Source organism: Anolis carolinensis, chromosome 1, assembly GCF_035594765.1.
Source record: "Anolis carolinensis isolate JA03-04 chromosome 1, rAnoCar3.1.pri, whole genome shotgun sequence".
NCBI lineage: Eukaryota > Metazoa > Chordata > Lepidosauria > Squamata > Dactyloidae > Anolis > Anolis carolinensis.
Window position 1 is genome coordinate 341,418,863 of NC_085841.1, and position 24,405 is coordinate 341,443,267.

Sequence of the window (24,405 nt, forward strand, 5' to 3'; positions counted from 1 at the left end):
CTGTAAGATGTATCTGTTAGAAAAGGTCACTCAAGAAATCATCATGATAATTCAGTGATATTTTTGTATATTTAGTATATCTACTAGACAAGGGAAATTAAAAAAAAACCAATCAGTGTACAGACAACCTTCTACATTTACTGGGTTAGAAGTGTAGACCCCTGCAAAACTGGGAAACACACAATTTAAAAACATGAGAGTACTCCTATCTAGAAATCTCTTGGTTCTTCAGCACAACTCTGGTGGACCTAGAGATTTCTAGAGGGTCATATTAATCAAATCTTCGAAAGTCAAACCCATAAATGTGGAGGACCAACTGTACTTCGATACAACTTCTAAGTAGCGTGTGCCTGCCTATATTAATCTGTTTATTGCTGACATATTCCTTTTCCACTTTTCCAGAGGTGATTATTGAGTCGGCGTTGCACAAGTGTGTCTTGAAGCCCTTAAAAGAGGCCATTGATTCCTACTTAAGGGAAATCCACAGCAAAGATGGATCCTTCAAGCTCCTCAAAGAAAATCAACAAGTCATCCAAAATACGACCACCACTGACTTGGGAGTCACCACCAGTGTGCCTGAAGCTGCGGTTCTGGAGAAAATCCTACATAAATTCACAACTATGTCCAAGGCCTATTCCCCAGAGAAGAAGATTAGCATCCTACTGAAATCTTGCAAACTCATCTATGACTCCATGACTCAGGGAAACTCAGGTAGTGTAACTCTATTTTGACCAGCTTGATGTTGCTTTTCTGTCTTTCAAATTGTAACAGGACCAACAAAAATGGTTGTGATTAGTAGTCTAGAATGGCAGGTTATTTATTTCTGTCTCACTTTGACTTTCAAAATGAGTATAAAAGGAATTCATATTCCAGATCAGGCAAAAAAAAAAAAAAAGCCTTGAGATATGGCAGGAGTTGATATCTGTACTTAATGTTTGTTTTTTTAAAATACATGTCTACTTCCTGTTCTGGTCTGTTTCTCATGAATTTCAACACCAGCTTTGGGTTTTAAAACCCAAATCAAGGATTGTTGTTTTCCTCCCTGTTCTAGGATTTTCTGATACAGGAATGGAAAAATCCCCACTTCTATATCTACTTTTCTGCTTCTGTACTTTTTGAGCATGCCACTGATGATATATTGAATGGAGATGTGACTTCATTTTGAACATTTTTCTTCTTTTCTCCCTTTTCTAATTACTATTCTGGCTACTGAATAGATCTCTTCTTTTTGACAGCTAAAGGATAAAGTGGTATCACACTTTAGCACACTTTAGCACTATAGTAAAAAAAACAATAATGTGCAACATAGGAAACAGCAGTAGGAGGAAAATAGGAGGAGAGGAAAATAGGAGATGTCAAGAAGGAAACCCTGTCCACATCAGGGTTGATCACACATCTAACAGGAAAAAAAGTTGTTAAAACACCAGTATTTTTAGATCATAACTAGATGCAGGAGCTGGGGCAAGCATTAGAAGATGTGAAATCCAGCAATGGAACAGCCCAACATTTACTAAAAATATTGACCTAGTGTGGTGTAGTGTTTTGAGTGTGTACATAACATTGTGTATTTACAGTGGGCCTTTGGTATCTCCTGAGTATGTTTCCAGGATCCATCCCTACTATGGAAACCAAAATCCATGGACGCTGAAGCCCCGTTATATACAACAGCATAGTAAAATTGTATTTCTTATGTAAACTGGCAAAAATCAAGTTTTGCTTTTCAGATTTTTTCCCCTCCAAATATTGAATCTGTGGATGCAGAATCCATGAATACAGTAGAGTCTCACTTATCCAACGTAAACGGGCTGGCAGAACATTGGATAAGCGAATATGTTGGATAATAAGGAGAGATTAAGGAAAAGCCTATTAAACATTAAATTAGGTTATGATTTTACAAATTAAGCACCAAAACATCATGTTATGCAAGAAATTTGACAGAAACAGTAGTTCAATACGCATTAATGCTATGTAGTAATTACTGTATTTACGAATTTAGTACCAAAATATCACAATGTATTGAAAACATTGACTACAAAAATGCGTTGGATAATCCAGAACGTTGGATAAGCGAGTCTTGGATAAGTGAGACTCTACTGTAATAGAGGGTGGATTGTACAAGTAGAAGCATGGGTCTCTACAAAACATAGATTCTTTGTGAGTCCCTTTATTATTAATATTTTTAAATGGACCTAACTTATAGATCAGGTATGGGGAAACCTCAGCCCTCCAGGTGTTTTGGACTTCAATTCCCACAGATCCTAACAGCTGGTAAACTGGCTGGGGTTTCTGGGAGTTAAACTCCAAAATCCCTGGAGGGCCAAAGTTTGTCCATGCCTGTTCTGGACCCAAAAGATGCTTCCATGAGTTGGAAGGTCATTGGCTACCACCAAACCAGTATTGCAGCCAGTATTGCATGCAGAAATATCAGGGAGCCCCGGTGGCGAAGTGTGTTAAAGCACTGAGCTGCTGAACTTGCAGACCGAAAGGTCCCAGGTTCAAATCCCGGGTGCAGAGTGAGCGCCCGCTGTTAGCTCCAGCTTCTGCCAACCTAGAAGTTCGAAAACATGCAAATGTGAGTAGATCAATAGGTACCGCTCAGGTGGGAAGGTAACGGCACTCCATGCAGTCATGCCGGCCACATGACCTTGGAGGTGTCTACGGACAATGCTGGCTCTTCGGCTTAGAAATGGAAATGAGCACCAATCCCCAGAATCAGACACGACTGGACTTAATGTCAGGGGAAACCTTTACTTTTACCTATGCATAAATACACACGCACACACACACGGATTTGCATTAGTGTTCCCTCTTGGGAATCATAACAGCCCTTTTGTCTGTATATGAAGTGAGAAAATGGGTAGGAAGGTCACTCCATGAATCCCCCTCCCCACTCCAATTGCAGTCCCCACTGCAGCTGTGGGATACCAAGATCTGTAGGCAGGAATGGGCAAACTTCAGCTCTCCTGATGTTTTGGACTTCAACTCCCACAATTCCTAACAGCCGGAAAACTGGCTGGGATTTTAGGGAGTTAGAAGTCCAAAACACCTGGGGGGGGGGGCAGTTTTTCCATGGCTATCTATAGGGCTCCTCAGAGTTTTTACTGTGTTGAAGCAGTGGCAGATTTACTCCCTGCATTGGAAAGGGAAGGTCAATGCTTGCCAACCCTCCCGCTGTGCCCACCTGAGATGGAAATGGGAGAGCCAGCCTTGCTTAAATCAGACAATTAGGATACTGTCACAGACAGTGCACTCCTATTTCTGTTAGCTCAGAAGTAATTTGCACAGTGCTCAGTTGAACTAGTAAATGTGTTAAAGTTTTGAGACGGGCAGTGCAATCCTGTGCATGTCTGCTCGGAAATAAGCTCTATTGATTTCAGTGAGGTTTATTCCTCAGTTACAACATTGCAAGCAAAGTCTGGATCTAATATTCATTTAAATATTTTTTGCTATTCATTTCTCTACCGTTTAAGAAAAGATTCTAATTTTTTAAATAAATACATTTCCTGGAAAGGGTGACATCTGCATGGCTTGCTTAATGATATTTGGAAAGTGCTTTGGGATCCATGTGTGGGGACAGTACTAAGCCACAAATGACTGATTATTTGCCCCATTGTGTCCCAGAGTCAAGGGAGAAGTAGATCCATCCATATGTGTGTGCAGAGTCCTCATTGCTTTATGGAGGTCTGGGAAGGATTCCAATTGCTTTTAACTCAGCATTCAATTATTAAATACCAATTTCATTCAAGCACTGCAGCCCAACCACTGTGGCTGATTCGGCAACTCGTTTACCTAGAAGACTGTAATAGCAAGGCAGTTTTGGAGCACAGGAGAGGGCTTATTTTAAGCCTCTTATAGATATTTATAAAGCAAAAAATTTTGTGTCTGTGGGAAAAAAATTTAAAGAAGCAAACTGGATTTGGAATAAGGCAATTCCACCTTGAACAAGCAATACTAGTTCCAATGTCATTGAATCAGCCACTGAAGGACATATAGCAACTAATCATGAGCTCTTTGGTGAAGGCTGGGAGAAAAACATGGAAATTGAAGGGTTAGATAAATCTTTCCTTCCTTCCTTCCTTCCTTCCTTCCTTCCTTCCTTCCTTCCTTCCTTCCTTCCTTCCTTCCTATACACACCTGTGTGTAGGGCAGTGGTGTTGAACTGAAACTGTACACCTTGGCTGTCATTTGATGGCGATCTCTATAAACAGAATGATCAGTTCTGTTAATGGGAAAGAGGGAGAGAGAGTATTTGATCTAGTGTAGCAACCTTTGTTTTTCCAGATGTTTGGGACTTCAGCTCCCAGAAGCCCCAGCTAGTATGACCAATGCTCAGGAACAATGGAAGTTGAAAAAAAATCAGATATTGGTAACCACTGATTTAGTGGATGCCTCTATGGACAATAGTAGCAGTTATTTGTAGTTCCCCTTGCTTTGCAGCCCATGGTATTCTGGAAGAATTTTCCAGTTCTCTGCAGAAAAGTGGTTCGGAGTCTGTAAGAGGAGAAGCAATGAGTTTAAAAAATACTGCATCTCTATTTAAAAAAGGTCTCTGCTGAACTAAAAGATCTTTCACACAGAAAATAGTATCTTTGAATGCAACCCTCTAAAGTATCATTGCCTCTCCAATACTAAATCTTTACACCACATCAAAAATTCTCTCTTTTTCCTCGTTTCTGTGCCTATGAAAAATATAAGTGATTTATTGCAAGCAAGTCACAAGTGGATCTGAGCCCACATTGCAAACTTCAATCCAGATTTTGGACTGTTAAGAGATATTGAAAGCATTTATCATGCTAGCGTCTTGAAGGCCCTGCATTTGACCTTGTTCGTTTGTGCTGAGCCAGCACTTCATCTTCCATCATCCCTGAACTGCTGGGTCTCTATAAATCTCATCCATGGAGCTGCTGCACTCCTTGCCAAGTAGACAACCAGAACACAACCTCCCTTTTTGCAGCTGATGCCAAACCAGTGCAAAGAATGACCACAAGCTTGCTTTCTGTGACAATTAGTCTGGTTATTTTTTTTTATGTCACTTCTACTTTCCCAGAACAAGTGCAGACGCCTTTATGTGGTTTCCATCCATCAAGTTTAAATTGCTTTTGAACTTCCCTTTTGCTACTTATGTTAATGCCTGATCATTGCTAATGAAGATGTGGAATAAGTCACAAAAAGGAGGTCTTGATGATCTAAGTGAAGCAGTATTTTACATGTGCATCATAAAACAACTGAACTTTTGCGTAAGGGAAAAAGGAAAGTTCAATATTTGAACTGCAATATTTGTATATTGCAGTGTGATGAGAAACGGATGTTCTATGATGACAAGCAAATGATTTCATTATGTCAAGTGCTCTTCATTCTTCTGGAGCAAATATTAAACTTGTAATGACAACATATGATTAACATCACTTTAGAGCAGGGGTCTTCAAACTTTTTAAGTGGAGGGCCGATTCACAGTCCCTCAGACTGTTGGGGAGCCGGACTATGATGAAATAGTCCAAAATTAGGATTGTTGTTGTTGTGTGCTTTCAAGTCATTTCAGACCTAGGTCAACCCTAAGTCTAAAGTTTAGGATAGAGGCCAGGTCAATGACCTTGGAGGGCCTTAGTTTGGGACCCCTGATTTAGACGATCTCATAAGACCATAGGTAAGCAAAAAGGCCTCCAAAGACCATCTAGATGATCTCATAAGGCTATCAGAAGACCATAGGTAAGGAAAGGGACCCTCAAAGACCATCTAGATGGTTTCATAAGACCATAGGTAAGGAAAGGGGCCCCCAAAGGTAATCTAAACAATCTCATAAAACTATAGGTAAGGAAAGGTACCCTCAAAGGCCATCTAGACTGCCTCATAGGACCATAGGTAAGGAAAGTGACCTCCAAAAGCCATCTAGATGGTCTCATAAGGCTGTAGCTAAGCAAAGAGACCTTCAAAGACCATCTAGATGCTCTCATAAGACCACAGGTAAGCAAAGAGACTTCCAAAGACCAGGTAGACTTAGGTCAACCCTAAGTCTAAAGTTTAGGACAGGGGCCAGGTAAATGACCTTGGAGGGCCGCATCTGGCCCACAGGCCTTAGTTTGGGGACCCCTGCTTTAGAGGGGATGACAAAGATACTGAAGCAGTTATATTGTCTATACCTTGGCCCAAAATGGAGATTGTAGTAAAAAATGGAAGACTAGTATTTGAAAGGACAGCTATGAAAGAACTACATGAGATCCTCAAGTGCAAAGATATATTGTTAAATGTCAAAGACAAATCCATCCAAGCCATAGAAAGCATTACAGGGAAACGCAAGAGAAACATTAAATCAAGGAAGCCACAGCCCCGAATATGCAAATTCTGAAGAGAGCAGTTTGATGACTGTGGTTCTTAGAGGCCTCTCATTCATAGAGTTATCATACATTGAAATCAACTTGATTGCAAGTAACAGCAACATTCAGCTCAGGTTATGAAAGTGAAAAGATAGCAAATTATTCTGCATTTAATTACCTTTGTTCCATCTATATTGTCAGGAAAGGGGATAAATGCTTATAGGTTCTCTGCTTGTACACCTTGTCTTAATGGAAAAGCCATTTATACCTCTGCCTCAGGCAGTAAAATATCTTGGGCTGACCCTGACACAGTGCATAACACTGACCAAAGACACATTTTGTTGCCTCAAATGTTGGCTCTATTTCTGGGTATATTTGACCTACTGATTCCAAAAATGTCACCAGTTTTCCCACATTAACTCTAGTTTTTGAGATACAGAACATATATCCTCAACTACTTTTACTTTGTTTGGCCATTAAAAATCAGGATATTCTAATGTAGTGTTGGAGCCCCCAGTGGCACAATGCATTAAACCCTTCTGCCAGCTGAACTACTGTCTGAAAGGTTGGCAGTTCAAATTTGGGGAATGGGGTGAGCTCCTATCTGTCAGCTCTAGCTTGCAGGGACATGAGAGAAGCCTCCCAGCTAACACATCCGGGCATCTCCTGGGCAGTGTCTCTGCAGACAGCCAATTCTCTCACATCTGAAGCCACTTGCAGTATGTTCTCAAGTCGCTTCTGACATGATAAAAAAAATCCCTTCTTCAAGGTCTGAATTTGAGCTTCATTGAAGTTGGGCATTATGGACACCCTCATGATGTCTGGGATAGGATAGAAGGGGGCTCCATGATCCAAACTCCCTCTGTGAATTTTAGAGGATCATCCAAGATCTTGGAGCAGTATTGCCACTCCTTCTTCTGTCCTTAATAATAATTCATCATAATAACTTTATTCTTGTATCCCGCCACCATAAGTGCAAACCACAGGATGAGAGCATGGGCTGCATAACAATTGTGTTCTTCTTCTGTCCTGTCTCCTCCCATGCTGTCCATAAATTTGCTCTTTACATTTATAAGTACAATTCAATAACCCCATGTCCCCTTTCAGTTCTGTGAATGTCTAAGTTCTTGGAAGTAGTCAATTAATTCCCATGCGCTCCCACCGAGGTGCATAACTGCTATCACTTTCCAGTTTTTATACTTCACGCAGGGAAGTGACAAAGGAGAAATCACGACATGCACTCAGCATCATTTGAGGCAATGTTCTCCATAGTGATTACCAGTGCAGCAAGGGAACACCGTTAAGGCATAACTGCTGTAATGTCAAGGAAAGGTTAGATTTCTGGTAGAGGTAAGAACAACAAGCTGTTCAGTAAAATATAAAAGTGTGGAGGAAAGAGTTTTAAGTTAGGTCTGGACTGATATATAAAGCAGTGATTGACCTGACTGTATTCTTGGAAATCCCAGCAGCTCCTACAGGAAGGAAGGAAGGAAGGAAGGAAGGAAGGAAGGAAGGAAGGAAGGAAGGAAGGAAGGAAGGAAGGAAGGGAGGGAGGGAGGGAGGGAGAGACGAGACTAGAACCAGGTTCTATTCTGGGGCCACCCTTTTTGTACTTACTTTACTTAGGCAATCCCTCATTGTCCGAGTATAATGACCTTCCAAGTGTAGTGTCTTGGCAGTGGATATGTAGGTGACTGTGGAGCCCTATTCTTGACCCGCATGTTCTTCCACAGTGAGGACATCGATTTCCAGATGGCCAGGGTTGGCTTGATGCACCTTCCCCTTGGCACATTTCTCCCTTTCGCCCTCCATTCGTTCCTCTTCAAATTCCACAATACTGCTGGTCACAGCTGACTTCTAGTTAGAGTGCTCAAGGCTCAGGGCTTCCTAGTTCTTGGTGTCTATGCCACAGTTTTTAATTTTAGCTTTAAACCCATCTTTAAATTTCTTTTCCTGTCCACCAACGTTCTGTTTTCCGTCCTTGAGTTGGGAGTACAGTAACTGCTTTGGGAGGTAGCGATTGGACATTCGGACAATGTGGCCAGTCCAGCAGAGTTGATGGTGTAGGAACATGGTTTCAATGCTGGTGGTCTTTGCTTCTTCCAGCATGCTAACATTTGTCCACCTGTTTTCCCAAGAGATTTGCAGGGTTTTTTGGAGGCAATGCTGATGGAATCATTCCAGGTGTTGCGTGTGACGTCTGTAGACAGTCCGCATTTCTCAGGTGTATAACAGGATTGTGAGGACAATGGCTTTATAAACAAGCACCTTGGTATCCCTACGGATGTCCCGATCCTCAAACACTCTCTGCTTCGTTTGGAAGAATGCTGCACTCGCAGAGCTCAGACAATGTTGTATTTCAGTGTCAATGTTGACTTTTGTGAAGAGGTGGCTACCAAGGTAGCAGAAACAGTCAATGTTTTCTAATGTTACACCATTAAGCTGCATTCCTGGCATTGCAGAGGGATTGGCTGGTGCCTGCTGGAAGAGCACTTTGGTTTTCCCAATGTTCAATGAGGGGCCAAGCTTCTTGTATGCTTCTGCAAAGGTGTTTAGAGTGGCTTGTAAGTCTTCTGAATGCGCACAGACTACGTTATCATCAGCATAATGGAGTACTGTGGAGTACTCCTGGGCCCGGTTCTGTTCAACATCTTTATTAACGACTTAGACGAAGGGTTAGAAGGCACGATCATCAAGTTTGCAGATGACACCAAACTCGGAGGGATAGCTAACACTCCAGAAGACAGGAGCAGAATTCAAAACGATCTTGACAGACTAGAGAGATGGGCCGAAACTAACAAAATGAAGTTCAACAGGGACAAATGCAAAATACTTCACTTCGGCAGAAAAAATGGAAATCAAAGATACAGAATGGGGGACGCCTGGCTTGACAGCAGTGTGTGCGAAAAAGATCTTGGAGTCCTCGTGGACAACAAGTTAAACATGAGCCTACAATGTGATGCGGCAGCTAAAAAAGCCAATGGGATTTTGGCCTGCATCAATAGGGGAATAACGTCTAGATCCAGGGAAGTCATGCTCCCCCTCTATTCTGCCTTGGTCAGACCACACCTGGAATACTGTGTCCAGTTTTGGGCACCGCAGATGAAGGGAGATGCTGACAAGCTGGAAAGCGTCCAGAGGAGGGCAACTAAAATGATTAAGGGTCTGGAGAACAAGCCCTATGAGGAGAGGCTTAAAGAGCTGGGCATGTTTAGCCTGCAGAAGAGAAGGCTGAGAGGAGACATGATAGCCATGTACAAATACGTGAAGGGAAGTCATAGGGAGGAGGGAGCAAGCTTATTTTCTGCTGCCCTGCAGACTAGGACACGGAACAATGGCTTCAAACTACAGGAAAGGAGATTCCACCTGAACATCAGGAAGAACTTCCTCACTGTGAGGGCTGTTCGGCAGTGGAACTCTCTCCCCCGGAATGTGGTGGAGGCACCTTCTTTGGAAGCTTTTAAGCAGAGGCTGGATGGCCATCTGTCGGGGGTGCTTTGAATGCGATTTCCTGCTTCTTAGCGGGGGGTTGGACTAGATGGCCCTTGAGGTCTCTTCCAACTCTACTATTCTATGATTCTATGATTCTATGATTCTACTATAACAGATGTTGTTGTGATCTTGGTTTTGGCTTTCAGTCTGCTGAGGTTAAATAGCTTGTTTATTGTAGTATATATCCAGTAATATTGGAAAAGAATAAGGAACACATAGGAGTCAGTGGAGACCCCCAGTGGAGAATCCCTGCTCAGCTATGAAAACCCATTGGATAACTTTGGTCAATTCACACACTCTCAGTCTCAGAGGAAGGCAAAGGCAAATACTCTCTGAACCCATCTAGCCAATAAAACTCCAAGCCATAGGGTTGCCAAAAGTTGAAAATGACTTGAAGACTCACAACAATGATCCACCACTTGATTATCATATATTTAATTCCATTTTGCTGGCATTAATACAGTGTATTAATCTGCAGCTTGTTGAAGTAAATAGCAAAAAAAAAAAAACCTGGAAGATTTAACTCATTCTAAATGTTAAAATTAGCATATTATATTAGATAGACTTTAGAGGGTATGGTTTTTCTACAATTAGCTTGTGATCCGAGACATTTCTAGCAGATAGAGTTCATACCGTCTTAATTACCATGGCTTCTATTGCTCAACATTTACATGCCACCACCACTGCCCACACCGTAGTATCCTAGCACCAACAAATTCACTAAGCAGAAAAATGACTTACACTATTTTTTTTATCTTGGATATCAAGATAGTGTAAAATTATATACTCCAATCTACATTATAATAGCAGCGTAGATGAGGCCTAAGACTGGATCTACACTGCCATATAATCCAGATTATCAAAACAGATAATCCTCATTATCTGCTTTGAGCTAGATTATATGAGTCTACACTGCCATGTAATCCAGTTCAAAGCAGATAATCCGGATTTTATATGGCTGTGTAGATGGGGCCTTTTATGGTATTTTGGTCCCAAATCCTTGAGACATATTGGTGAAATTGTGGTGGTCATGCAACTTTGGCTGATGGAATCAACACTTTGTTTCAACTGGACAGATCTTAAGAAATGTATTGGCCACGTTAACTGCTGACCCTGAACCTTGCTTGATGCCTGGTTCTTAGAAATGGTTGTTGGCCCTCCTTCCACACCCACCTGATACTTCCTCTGTACAGCCAAAAACAGTAATGCTGTACAAAGAAAATGTTTGCCTACTGTTTGTTGAACAATGAAATCCCTTTTCTGGTTTTGTAAAATATGGAACACAACACCCAGAATGTATGGGACTATGTGAATAACAACATACAATTCAGTTTATAAAGCGAGTCTTAACCCTCGTGTTTTAACTGAGCTGGCTTTACATCTTTGTCTATATTTTCTGGCTTGTTTAAAGTTAGTACATTTTTGGATGAAGAACAGAAGAGCATTTATTCACAGTTCCAGCTCGATAGAGTTTCTCAGCCTCAAAGAAATCCTGTTGACTTTGCCTGACATATAAGGGAAACTTTACCGCAGGAAATACTTGTAAAAAGCCACTGGGTACAATCCAGTGCACAGCTAAGCATGCTTAAGCCCATTGATTTCAATAGACTTAAGAATATTTATGTCACTGTTGGAGTTGTGAATCAATGCTCTTCTGTTCTTCATCCAAAAATGTTTTTAAAAAGTAAGAAAATATCGACAAAGACGTGGCCAGTGGGAACACTTCAGAAATTAGGGGATGGACTGTTTCTACCTTGGGAACAAATTCAATAGTGCTGTGATTTCAGAGGAGCTTTGTTATATGTCCTTTTAGATGAATGATTGCCTCTGTCTGAGCATTCAGTTCACCTACAACTCATAGAATCAGAGTTGGAAGGGACCACAGGGGCCCTCTAGTACAACCTTCTGCCATACAGCAACGCAAAATGAAAACTCTAGTGATACGAAGGAAAAAGAGATTATTGAATGAGATTTTCCTGCTTCTTGCAGGGGGTTGGACTGGATGGCCCGTGAGGTCTCTTCCATCTCTACGATTATATGATTCTACTAGCTGTGCCCGGCCACGCGTTGCTGTGGCGAAGTATGGTGGTATGGGAAATAAAGTATTGAGGAATTGGTGGTAGTTAAGATAAAGGGTAAAGGTTTCCCCCTGACATTAAGTCCAGTCGTGTCTGACTCTGGGGGTTGGTGCTCATCTCCATTTCTAAGCCGAAGAGCCGGCGTTGTCCATAGACTCCTCCAAGGTCATGTGGCCGGCATGACTGCATGGAGCGCCGTTACCTTCCCGCCGGAGCAGCACCTATTCATCTACTCTCATTTGCATGTTTTCGAACTTCTGGGTTGGCAGAAGCTGGGGCTTTAGATAATCTGTGGAAGAGGCCTAAGTGAAGCCTAACTCTGCCTGTCCCCTGGGCTGAGTCAGTTGCTAGGAGGCCAAGTGGGTGGAGCTTAGACTTCTAACTGGCGGCAATTGGATAAAAACAATTATTCCTCTCCCTCTAATTAGGACTTTATTTTTCTTTTCTTTTTGTTGTATCAACCTAGAGCCATGGATGATGGGTTGTGTTGTCAAATTTCGAGGTTGGGGGGCCTGTAGTTTTGTTGTTTTGTCCGCTGCCCTGATGCCATCACTCTTTTATATATATAGATGATTCTATGAAAGTTGAAACTGTGGTTATTGCTGCACCTCTCAGAGTCATTCTGTGCAGCCTGGGTCCACTACCTTTATTGATGAAGCTTGGGAGATGACCTATATCGGAGAGGGAAAAGTGCAGCCCTGGGACTGGATTAACACGCACGACATGAGGGCATACTGACATTGGTAGTGCAGTTATAACACCTGTAAGAACACATCTCCTTCTACGAACCATCACGGAGATTAAGATCTTCTGGGGAGGCTCTGCTCTCGGTCCCACCTTTGCAGGCGCGATTGGTGGGGACGAGAGACAGGGCCTTCTCAGTGGTGGCTCCTTGGCTGTTGAACTCCCTCCCTAGTGGGATTAGTTCAGCCCCTTTCCGCCTCTCATTTCGCAAACAAGTGAAAACTTGGCTTTGGGAGCAAGCATTTGGCCCAGCATAATAATTTTTTCAATATACAGTAGAGTCTCCTATTCAACCTTCTCTTATCCAACGTTCTGGATTATCCAACGCAGTCTGTCTCCTGCCCGGATCCACAGCTGTTTCTCTAGGCAGCAAGGACTGAATTTTTTACAGATTTAATTTCCAACAATGTTGTTACTATAAATTAATTTTATGCAATTCTGTCTTTATTTGTAGTCAATTTGTTAGTAGCCAATGTTTTTGTAGTCAATGTTTTCAAGACATTGCAATATTTTCGTGCTAACTTCATAAATACAGTAATTACTACATAATGTTACCATGTATTGAAGTGCTTTTTCTGTTGATTTGTTGTGAAACATGATGTTTTGGCGCTTAATTTGTAAAATCATAATGTAATTTGACATTTAATAGGCTTTTCCTTTTTTATATTAGTTTACTTAAAATACATCCATACATCAATACCTTCAATACTCTTATATTTCACTCTTAATTCATTGCATCAACTAAATAAATATATATATCTGGTATGCTGTTTCTTTTCACCTCTGTGCCCCCCCCCCCCCCCAGCCATTTCAATTTACATTCTCTTTCCAAAATACCATTTCTTCTTGTGGAGGTAATTTCCCATCTACTTCTTTTCTCAATAAATTTTCCCCAAACCTCGTCAAAGTCATTTTCCTTCCATACCCCTTTCCTAACTCTTAATCTACATGTTAACTTATCGTTTATTGCTGATTTCCATAGTTCTTTATACCATTCTTCTATTTGTATGTTTATTTTACCTTTCCAGTTCCTTGCTTTCAACAGCCTTGCTGCAGTTAACATATTATTTATTGCACCCTTTTCTGTTTTTTTCAAATTCTTGACATTATATAATGACAACAATGCAATACTTGCACTTTTTCCTATCTTCTTATCCATTATAGCTATTTCTCTAAATACCTTCCCCCAAAGTACATTTACATATTTACATTAATAGGCTTTTCCTTAATCCCTCCTTATTATCCAACATTTTCGCTTATCCAGTGTTCTGCCAGCCCATTTATGTTGGATAAGTGAGACTCTACTATAGTTGGAATTGGCTTTGGATTGATAACTATGATTATCTGTCTTCAGATCTATGCACAATAGTTTTATAATGTTTACATATGTTGTTTAATTGCTTTTAATTGTTGTTGTTCCGGCATGGAATAATGCTGCTCATGGAAGCTGCTCTGAGTCCCCTTCGGGGTGAGAAGGGCGGGATATAAATGTTGTAAATAAACAAACAAACAGCAGTATGATTACATTTTAATTGCCCTGTTCAGTTCTGTAGAATCCCAAGGTTTTAGGTATTTATGTGTACATATGACCTCTTTATCCATGGATGAGATAACCAGAGTTTTACTTACCCATGCTTCAAAAAAAGTAAACCCCCCCCCCCAGGGTGTTTGAGAGCCTCTCTGGGTCTTCCAGTGTGATTCTCATGTATGCGTCCGGCCCAAGTATAGTCAAAAATATAAAGTTCACTATTACCCATAGTCTCAGTTATCCTTGGGGAGCAGGGTCTTCTACACAATTATTAAAGATAGCAATCGCCAGTTTTTAACTCTGGCAATCCTAATTGTCCAAGTTGGTGATAAACTGAATGAAAAACTTACAGTTGTATGGCAGGGATTCCACACGTCATACCTCGTCTCATTATGTGGAAAACAGTAGGGCCAGGCTAAGCAGAGTCAACTAGAGGGGTCTTTTTTCTGACCGAGAAGCAATCAACCTCATACCCTCTGGCATTTCACTTGTAAAAACTGCAATAAATGTGTTGGAGCTACAACTGAATGGTGTCAAAAGGGCAACAAGAGACAAAAAGTATTAATGAGGAAGAGCACACAAAACTATTATTTTAAGCCAAGAAATCCTGGAATGTGTGTACCCTATTTAGGAAGAACAAACATCTTTCTCTGTCTGAGTAAACTAAGTGTAAACTACTTTGTATTTGACTCAGTTTGCAGCAATTGAAATAAACCGAGGACAAGGGAGGAAAGCAGGAAGAGGGGAGAGGAAACGGGACATTTTAAAGGCAGCTGCAAAAGTGGGACCACAGAGGATTAAGTAAGGTTGTCCTGTCAAACTGGGACATCTGGAGAGTATGCAACCTCATGGTCTCCAAAAGACGGCTCTTGTACTACAACAATCAGAACTCCCTGTTAGCATGCAACGGGTGGAGGATTCCTGGAGCTGAGGCCTCAAATACGTACCATTTCCACGCTTTGTTCTTAAATTACTTTCATAGCATAATTTCACCCAAGGAAAAAATCCTTTTTTTCTTTTTACAATAACAGAGCCACCAGGGCAGCCTTGACAGCTGTTCTGCTGCCAAATCAATTTGCACATTTACATCCTCATCAATCCTGTCCTATTTCTGATGTGTGTTTTGGCAACTATGCAAAGCCGGCTGCTCCAAAAAGGCTCTGACGGGGCCTGGTTCACGCATGGATCTGGCACTGAGGTTGTACATATGGGGCGGGCGGCTTCTGGGGACTCATGCTGCTTTCTACTCTTGCGCAGGTTTAAATGGTCTCCTTTCTTATTTCAGGAAAGCCTCATGGGGCAGATGACTTCCTTCCGGTGCTCATGTATGTTCTGGCCCGCAGTGACCTGATGGAGGTGCTTTTGAATGTAGAGTATATGATGGAGCTCATGGACCCTGCTCTGCAACTGGGAGAAGGTATGGGAAAAAACTGATGTGTTGCTCTAGCCAAGGGAAAGCAAAATGATGGTGATGTTTGTTTATTTCCTTATTTAATATCCCAGCTTTCTCCCAATATGGGTCTCAATGCAGTTCTCAATATTAGCTAAAACAACATACACTTCAAACTTTTTTCATGGAAATTAAAGAGGATATGATTGATAATAATAGGTACATTCAGGATGTTCCAGTGGTAGATAGTGGCAACCAGCTGTGAATTCATTTTGGATTTTAGTCTGAACTTTAAAAGATCCAAGAGCTGAGCCCTCAAATAGGTTGGGTACCTTGGAAAACTCCTTTAAAGTTCAGGTAAAACCTGGAGTGGATTCCCCATACTCATGATGAGGAGCCACCAGCCTCCAGTGGGTTACCGTGAACCTATTTTCATGCAATTTTATCTCAACTTCTTATCTGAAGAAGTGATTCCAGAACTTGGAAAGTCTACTCTATCTATTTTGGGACAACACTTGTCCAGAGCCACCTTTCCTCCAATCAGATGGCTGGAGCAGGGAGGAATTCTGGAAACTGTGGTCTAAAAGTAACTTTGGGGGGGGGGGGGGGGGGCGGGATTACCAGATTACCAGATTTCTCCCTCCAGCAGATATTAAAGGCCCCCACTATATTGTTAGTGAAGTTTCAATGGGTTACCGTAAATAACATCTTAGGTTCCTTCCAGCACTAAAACCTGTGAGTTATAAGCAGCACACAGTGAGTTTCCATGGAATACAGTATATATTCCACTTGGAATTGGCTAGATCTAAGACTGCATCAAGTACTTTCACACCAGAAACATCACAAAAGTGCTAAAAAATAGATGCTCATTTCATTTTTTCCAATTTTTCTTATTTTTTATTGTCACGGTCCTTGCCCCTGGTTTGTTCCCCCCCCCCACCACCTGAGTCCTTAAACACCAGCTTGTCCCCTTGCGTCTAGTGGGCATATTTTAATGAGTATGTACCAATAAAAGAGGCTGTTTCCTTGAATTATGTGCTACTCAGCCATGGGCCCCAGGAGTCTTCCAAGGCACTTGCGCAAACAGGCAGGCCTCTTTGGTAATGCTGCTACCTAGGCAATAAATACCTAGTGATGGCCCAAAGGGAAGCAGAAATGTATGCCTTCCCTTCTCAAATAGGGTCAAAGAAAATAAGATATTATTATAGCATAAATTTTTCTTGTAGGCATTTACATCAAATGCATGAAGTGTGATCCCCTCCTGATAGGTAGACGTTTGTGTGTGTACTCTGTGTAGTCAGTCTGTTGTTCTTAACGGTCCTCAAGTCTGTTTCAATGCATGGTATTTATTTATTTATTTACCCCATTTGTGCCCCGCCTTTTTCACCCTGGAGGGGACTCAAGGCAGCTTACATAGGCACTTTTTCAATGCCTAAGGTAAAGGTAAAGGTTTCCCCTGACGTTAGGTCCAGTCGTTTCCAACTCTGGGGGTTGGTGCTCATTTCCATTTCTAAGCCAAAGAGCCAGCGTTGTCCATAGACACCTCCAAGGTCATGTGGCCGGCATGACTGCATGGAACACCATTACCTTCCCCCCGGAGTGGTACCTATTGATCTACTCACATTTGCATGTTTTCAAACTGCTAGGTTGGCAGAAGCTGGAGCTAACAGCGGGTGCTCACTCTGCTCCCCGGATTTGAACCTGGGACCTTTTGGTCTGCAAGTTCAGCAGCTCAGTGCTTTAACACACTGAGCCACCAGAGGCTCCATGCCTATGTTCAATGCCTACTGATACACATATCAGACATACATTTAAAATATAGCAAAAATTAAAATTCATACAATAGCATTAAAACCTGATAATTAAAATCATGCCATCCACAGGTCATAGTCTACATCTGTCCCATGGTCATTGCACGAGTTATATATCTCTTATTGCACTACATTCATATCCAAAGGCTTGATCCCAAAGCCAGGATTTCACTTTCCTTCTGAAGGCTAGGAGGGAGGGGGCTGATCCTATATAAGAGAAATCTCAAGTCATCCTGTTATCAACAGTCCCTACTCACTGATATTAACAGCATTTCAGGACAAATACACTTAGGGTCTTCCCCTTTTCCTGCTACCTCCCACTTTATCAAGCATTATTATTATTTTCCAGTGAGCCATGTCATTTGATGATACATTCAAAGTATAATAGCCTCAGTTTAGTCATCTTGGCTTCTAGGAAAAGTTCAATTTTAATTTTTTTCTCAGATCTCTATGTTAGCTTGCCATCCGTGGTGTGTGTACAATTCTACCCTAGAACCACATTTCAAATGACTTGATTATCCTCCTATCGGCTTTCACAACTGTACTGTCCATGGCAATTGGAAATGCAACACAATTCTGACTTCGCTACTCAGCGATATATCTTTACACTTGAAGATCTTTGCTTATAGCTGTGAACAGCGGTGTTAAAGGTGGTGTCATGCAAACAGTGTAATTTATGACCATTATGTGGATGTTACTGTTTTCATCTTCCTTCTTTCGCGGCCTCATTTGTTACAGTTACATCTCACCTTTCTACCACAAAAACAGGTTTACATGAAAATATCAAGATAGCACTTATTTTATTTCCTGAGTTTTTGACCTCACCCTTCATTATTTTCTTCCTCTCAGCCTGTGTCTGTAGCGATACATGTGTGTGCAGGCTTATGCTACCGATGATAATTCGCCATCTATTTGATGACATTCAATGTAATTTGTAAAAATTCTTAGCAAAGTAGTGTCATAATTGCATACATGGCTACTTCCAGTGGTTTCAGAAGGGCTTACTCCTCAGTAAGCAAGGATGGGATTTCTGCCTCAATCTGTTTGCATTATAATATTTTTTATAAGAAACTAGCTTCGCCCGGCCACGCGTTGCTGTGGCTTATGGGAATCCTTTGTTGGCCAGGTGGAATAGCAGTGAATAGCCTTGCAGTCTCAAAGCCTGGCCGTTTTCTGGAGTAGCTGGAGCTGTTTATTGTATGAACGTAGAGGCATGGATGAGAGGTTGTGCTGCCAAGTTTAGTGTTTCTGGGATGTGTAGTTTTGTTGTTTTGTCCTAGGCCGAAATTTCATTACCCTTTTATATATATAGATTGTGTAGCTTTCTCTAAGCACAGGAGAGTTCATTTCCCAATCTAGCATTATTAGTGATAACTAACAATAGAGATCCATCATCATTATTATGAATCTTATCTATTGTTTTGTTCAGCTGCAGGTGCAATTCATTCATCAATTGATTAATTGAAGTTATTAATTTAACCAGCTCAATGACATCCACAATTAATTAACTACTAATGACTTTCTAGAAAAATGCAATTCAAGAAAGATGTGTTCCACTCTCCTAACAGGACTCTATAGGCTTTGGAAGTTTTTTATACCATTTCTTTTTGGGATCTATAATCCCATTCCTTATTGCGTATTTGCCATATGAACTTACATATCTTATTTTTTCAAACATGTTGATTTTAATTGTGGTACTTTTAAATAATTCTGTTGTGTTTCTCTTAAACAATAATAATAATAATAATAATAATAATAATAATAATAATAATAATAATAATAATAAATAATAAAACTTTATTTATACCCCGCCACCATCTCCCCAACGGGGACTCGGGGCGGCTTACATGGGGCCATGCCCAGAACAATACAATATAAACAGCATATAAAAGAACAACACATCACAACACAGTGAACAATACAATAAATAATATCCATTACAAGACAAATTTATTGATAGTTAGCCATATACATTAAATAAATGTAATATGTTCAGTTATGTATGTTTACAAGCTATACATTTAAGGAGTCATTCCCAGACCTGCATCAATCTAATCATGAAGTAGATAGGATTCTGTTCTACCTATGAAGCTTATGCAATGTTTTAGTGATTGTTGAGAAATATCTGTAGAAGACATGATAGAAAGATTTGCACTTGTTGAATTAGATAGGGTTGGATGCAACCAAATGTAAAGTGTTGTTGAAGGCTTTCATGGCCAAAATCACTGGGTTGCTGTGCATTTTCCAGGCTGTATGGCCATGTTCCAGAAGCATTCTCTCCTGATGTTCAGCCCACCTCTATGACAGACCTCCTCAGAGGTTGAGGGGTCTGCTGGAAACTAGGCAAGTGGGGTTTATATACTTCTCCCATCCAGGGTGGGAGAAATAACTTATTTGTTTGAGGCAAGTGCGGATGTTGCAATTGGCCATCTTGATTAGAACAGTAAATAAAGAGCAAGACTAAAAAAGCAGGGGAATTCCAGACAAGAATCAATTAGGGCCAGCTAACACCTCCCAACAAAGGATTCCCCCAGACAGCTACCAGCCAGGCCTTGAAACTGCTGGCCATTAAAATGCTAATCAAGGTAGCAAATTACAACATTCACATGTAACTCAAGCAGACAAGAGTTCTTTCTCTTACCCTGGGCATTCCATGGATATATAAACCTCACTTAATTAGTTTCCAACAAACCCCTCAACGTCTGAGGATGCCTGCCATAGATGTGGGCGAAACGTCAGGAAAGAATGCTTCTGGACCATGGCTATACAGCCTGGAAAATTCACAACAACCCAAATGTAAAGTGCTAACTAGCTGCAATTGATGGCAAAACACACATTATGAGGTAGAGTGCCTTATGTTATTTTACAGTGCAGCAATGAGTATATAATACACATGTGCCATCTGCTGACCACTTTCATTTACTACAATACAGATCCGTAGCTCTGAGTGTTTCAGCCATTCCTGCTCTGCTTGAGTGTTTCAGCCATTCCTGCTCTGCTCGAAGTTTTAAGTGTTGTTGAAGTCACTTCCGTCAAAGAACACAGAAGGGGTTTGCCCATAGCCTTCCTCTGTAGCTGAGAAAGTGTGACTTAATCAAGGTCACCCAGTGAGTTTCCATGGTTGAACAGGAATTCAGAACCTTTTTCTCTTGAGCCTTAGTCCAACACTCAGACCACTACATAATGCTAGCCTAGAAAAGCAGAAAACCAAGTCAGTTCATAAATGTTTATTGAAATGTTTTAAATATGAAACTAATGAAGGTAGAACTTCATAGTTTTCACTTCTTTTTTGGTGAATTACATGCAAATTGCTGTTAGTTTCAAATGATAGTGACCCAGAATCCCCCTATAGCTCTGGGATTTAAGGTCCTTTTGTTCCCTATTCAGAATGGGAATAACTAATGATTTCACTTTCTTCTGCATTCAGGCCTTCACACCTCCAGCTATTTCTCTGGTAGATATGAAAACATTTGTGATGTTTCATAAACTCTTCAAAAATGAATTTAACCAAATTCTTCTCCACATGCAATTTCCAAAACTGGACAACCATATAGCAGTAGAACAGTGGTTCTCAACCTTTCTAATGCCACAATCCCTTAATCCAGTTCCTTGTGTTGTGGTGACACCTCAACCATAAAATTATTTTCATTGCTACTTTGTAACTGTAATTTTGCTACTGTTATGAATTGTAATGTAAATAGCTGATATGCAATATGTATTTTCATTCACTGAACCAAATTTGGCACAAATACCCAATATACCCAAATTTGAATACTGGTGGGGTTGGCAGGGATTGATTTTGTCGTTTGGGAGTTGTAATTCACCTACAATAAAAGAGCATTCTGAACTCCACCAATGATGGAATTGAACCAAACTTGGCACACAGAACTCCCATGACCGACAGGAAATACTAGAAGGATTTGGTGGGCATTGACCTTGAGTTTTGGAGTTGTAGTTCACCTATATCCAGCCAGCACTGTGGACTCAAACAATAATGGATCTGGGGCCTGGGCCAAACTTGGTACAAATACTCAATATGCCCAAATGTGAATACTGGTGGAGTTTGGGGAAAATAGACCTCGACATTTGGAAGTTGTAGTTGCTGGGATTTATCATTCACCTACAATCAAAGAGCCCCTTGAACTCCAATGATAGAATTGGGCCAAACAGGCGGAGAGATCTTAACATTCTCTGCCAATGGGGTTCCTAAGACCATCAAAATATGTGTCTTCTGAAGGTCTTTGTTGACCTCTCTGACACTCCCTCACGACTCCCCTTCCCAGGGGTCCCAATCCCCAGGTTGAGAAACACTGCATTAGAAGATCCATGAATTGGAAAAAATGGCAACTCTAAAGCAGTACTACGGTGGCTGAATAAAACCTTGTGTCTCAGATGCCATTCAGCAATACTAAAAAAGAGAGCCAGCATGGTGTATTCATTTGCACATTGGATAACCATTCTGGAGGACACAGTTTGTTTCCTTGCTCAGCCATGGAAATCCACTGGGTGACCTTGGATAAGTTACACACTCTCAGCCCCCCAAAAACCCCATGATAGTTTCTCCTTAGGGTTGCCAGAAGTTGAAAACAAATTGAAGGGATGCAGCAACAACAATTCTAAAAGATGCAACAAGGAGACAAGATTCTCTGTGATGTGTGACATGTTAAAAGAATGTGATGTCACACATCTCTGTGATGTGTGACATGTTAATGCTTCTTGATTTTCCATAGGGTCTTATTATTTAATCACTACTTACGGAGCGGTGGAGCTTATCAAGAGCTATGATAAGATCACAGTCACCCGGCAGCTAAGCACAGAGGTTCAAGATTCGATCCATCGGTGGGAGAGACGGAGAACACTTAACAAAGCCCGGGCATCTCGATCCTCTGTTCAGGTTAGAAAATGAATGGAGCATTCTCTTTCAATGTAGTGATTTGTTTCCTAGGTTGAGTTAAAAGATTTATATACCACAAGCCCCAGAATCCTGCAAGAGACAGCTGCAGGATTGAAACTGGGCGCACACTCGAAATCCTATGTTTTAGTGTGATTGCCTTTGGAGTATTAGTCCCCATAATTCCTTCCAGTAAATCAGGGGAATTTTTCGTGAGATTTGCTTGTGGTTCCCTTTTGCAGCTCTAAATAAATTTGGCACCTAAAATCTAGGACCCCAGCATTGCTCTCCTAGGATGCATCTACACTGCAGAATTAATGCAGTTTGACACCACTTTTAATTGCCATGGCTCATTACTATGTAATTCTGGGAGTTGTAGTTTGGTGAGGAACCAGAATTCCTTGGCAGAGAAGGCTGAAGACCTTGTAAACTCCTGCCTCCATGATCCCATAGCATTGAGCCATAGCAGTGAAAGTGGCTCCAGACTGCAATAATTCCAGTGTAGATTCACCCAAGGTCTTTGGAATCACCTGGGTTGTAAGGAAGTATGTTTCTTGATAACATTTACAAAAATAATATTTAGTGTATGGAATCCTGGGATTTGTAGTTTGGGGAGGCACAAGCCCTCTGTGGCAGAGAAGGCTAAAGAGCTCGTAGAACTACAATTTCCAGGATACCATAGCATTGAGCCAGAGCAATTAAAGTGGTGCCAAGCTCCATTTATTCTACATCATATATTCACCCAAAGAAGCTGAGGCAGGATAAACAGTAGAGGCTCCTTGAGGGAAGGGTTACCTATTTCTCTGGTTTTCCTTTCAGTCCTAGAAGCCTTGGTGTCCTAACACTTTTGTTTTTAAAGAAGCAATTCTAAGCATGCAGCAACTGTAATGCACACCTTTTTTTGGCCAAATTACGACTGCATTTTTGCCACTGCATATTACACAGTGAGAACAATTGGAGAAGGAACTCTAAAATACAGATGAATTGGTGTCCATCAGGTTTCTTAAAGGCCATATGTCATATAGGGCTTCAAGTGCTAAACTTAGAGCTGTGGGAGTTCTTTCCACACCTACTTAAAAGCCCCAGTCAATAATCCAATTGTTGTATTTTACACTAAAAGCAGTTTCCAAGCAGTCTTCTAATGCAGGCCCATGTACAAACTATAACAGTATACACGAGTTTGCACATGTAAAACACCAGAAAGAACAGAGGGGATTGGTGCTTCTTTTAGGTTCTCCACAAATGGACTAAGCTCTCAAGAAACCCTGAGCCCCTCCACTTTCCCCAACCTGGTGGCAAAGCACCAAAGAACTGTGGTGACAGTAGGGTCGATCAAGGCTTTCCACTTTCCAGTAGACCCAAGTATGTACCTCTCAAACTCTCATGTCATCCTCCAATTTCTCTTTCTTGCTCTATCAAATGCCCTTTCCGAAGAATACAGGTGGCATATATGACTTGTTACACACATATACTATGTAACGAAATTTGAAAGATTTTCTGTCCCTGGTTTGAAAGTGTTATTTCCTGTTTAATTGTACAGTACTTACTTTGGAAGTACAGTAGAGTCTCACTTATCCAAGCTAAACGGGCCGGCAGAAGCTTGGATAAGCGAATATCTTGGATAATAAGGAGGGATTAAGGAAAAGCCTATTAAACATCAAATTAGGTTATGATTTTACAAATTAAGCACCAAAACTTCATGTAATACAGCAAATTTGACAAAAAAAAGTAGTTCAATACGCAGTAATGTTATGTTGTAATTACTGTATTTACGAATTTAGCACCAAAATATCACGATATATTGAAAACATTGACTACAAAAATGGCTTGGATTATCCAGAGGCTTGGATAAGCCAGGCTTGGACAAGTGAGACTCTACTATAGTTGTTATACTCCAGAAACTTCGTTTTTGTGGCTGCCACAAACTATGTTGAATTGGTTCAGATTGGATGAAATCTATTCTTTGATAAGCAATAACAAAGTATGCTGCAGGATGTCATGCAAAACGAAAAGTTTGCAGTTTAATAACCTTTTAAATTTTTTTTATGATAGAACCAATTAGAAAATGATATTTATATCCCAGGAACAAATAACATGTTTCATTGTATAATCAGAAAGGAAAGAAAGGAAAGAAAACCTGTAAGCTTGTTTAAGGTTTCT

At 40.9% G+C, this 24,405-nt stretch overlaps 1 protein-coding gene across 2 annotated transcripts in view; it reads left to right on the forward strand.

Moving 5' to 3' along the window:
• rin3 (Ras and Rab interactor 3) overlaps positions 1-24,405 on the forward strand; it is an 86,185-nt gene that overhangs the window by 57,314 nt on the left and 4,466 nt on the right. For both annotated transcript variants that reach the window (XM_062968290.1, XM_062968286.1), the window contains exons 7-9: positions 403-711; positions 15,439-15,570; positions 22,085-22,248. In XM_062968290.1, coding sequence (XP_062824360.1) covers positions 403-711; positions 15,439-15,570; positions 22,085-22,248 — 605 coding nt within the window. The remainder of the gene's footprint in view (positions 1-402; positions 712-15,438; positions 15,571-22,084; positions 22,249-24,405) is intronic.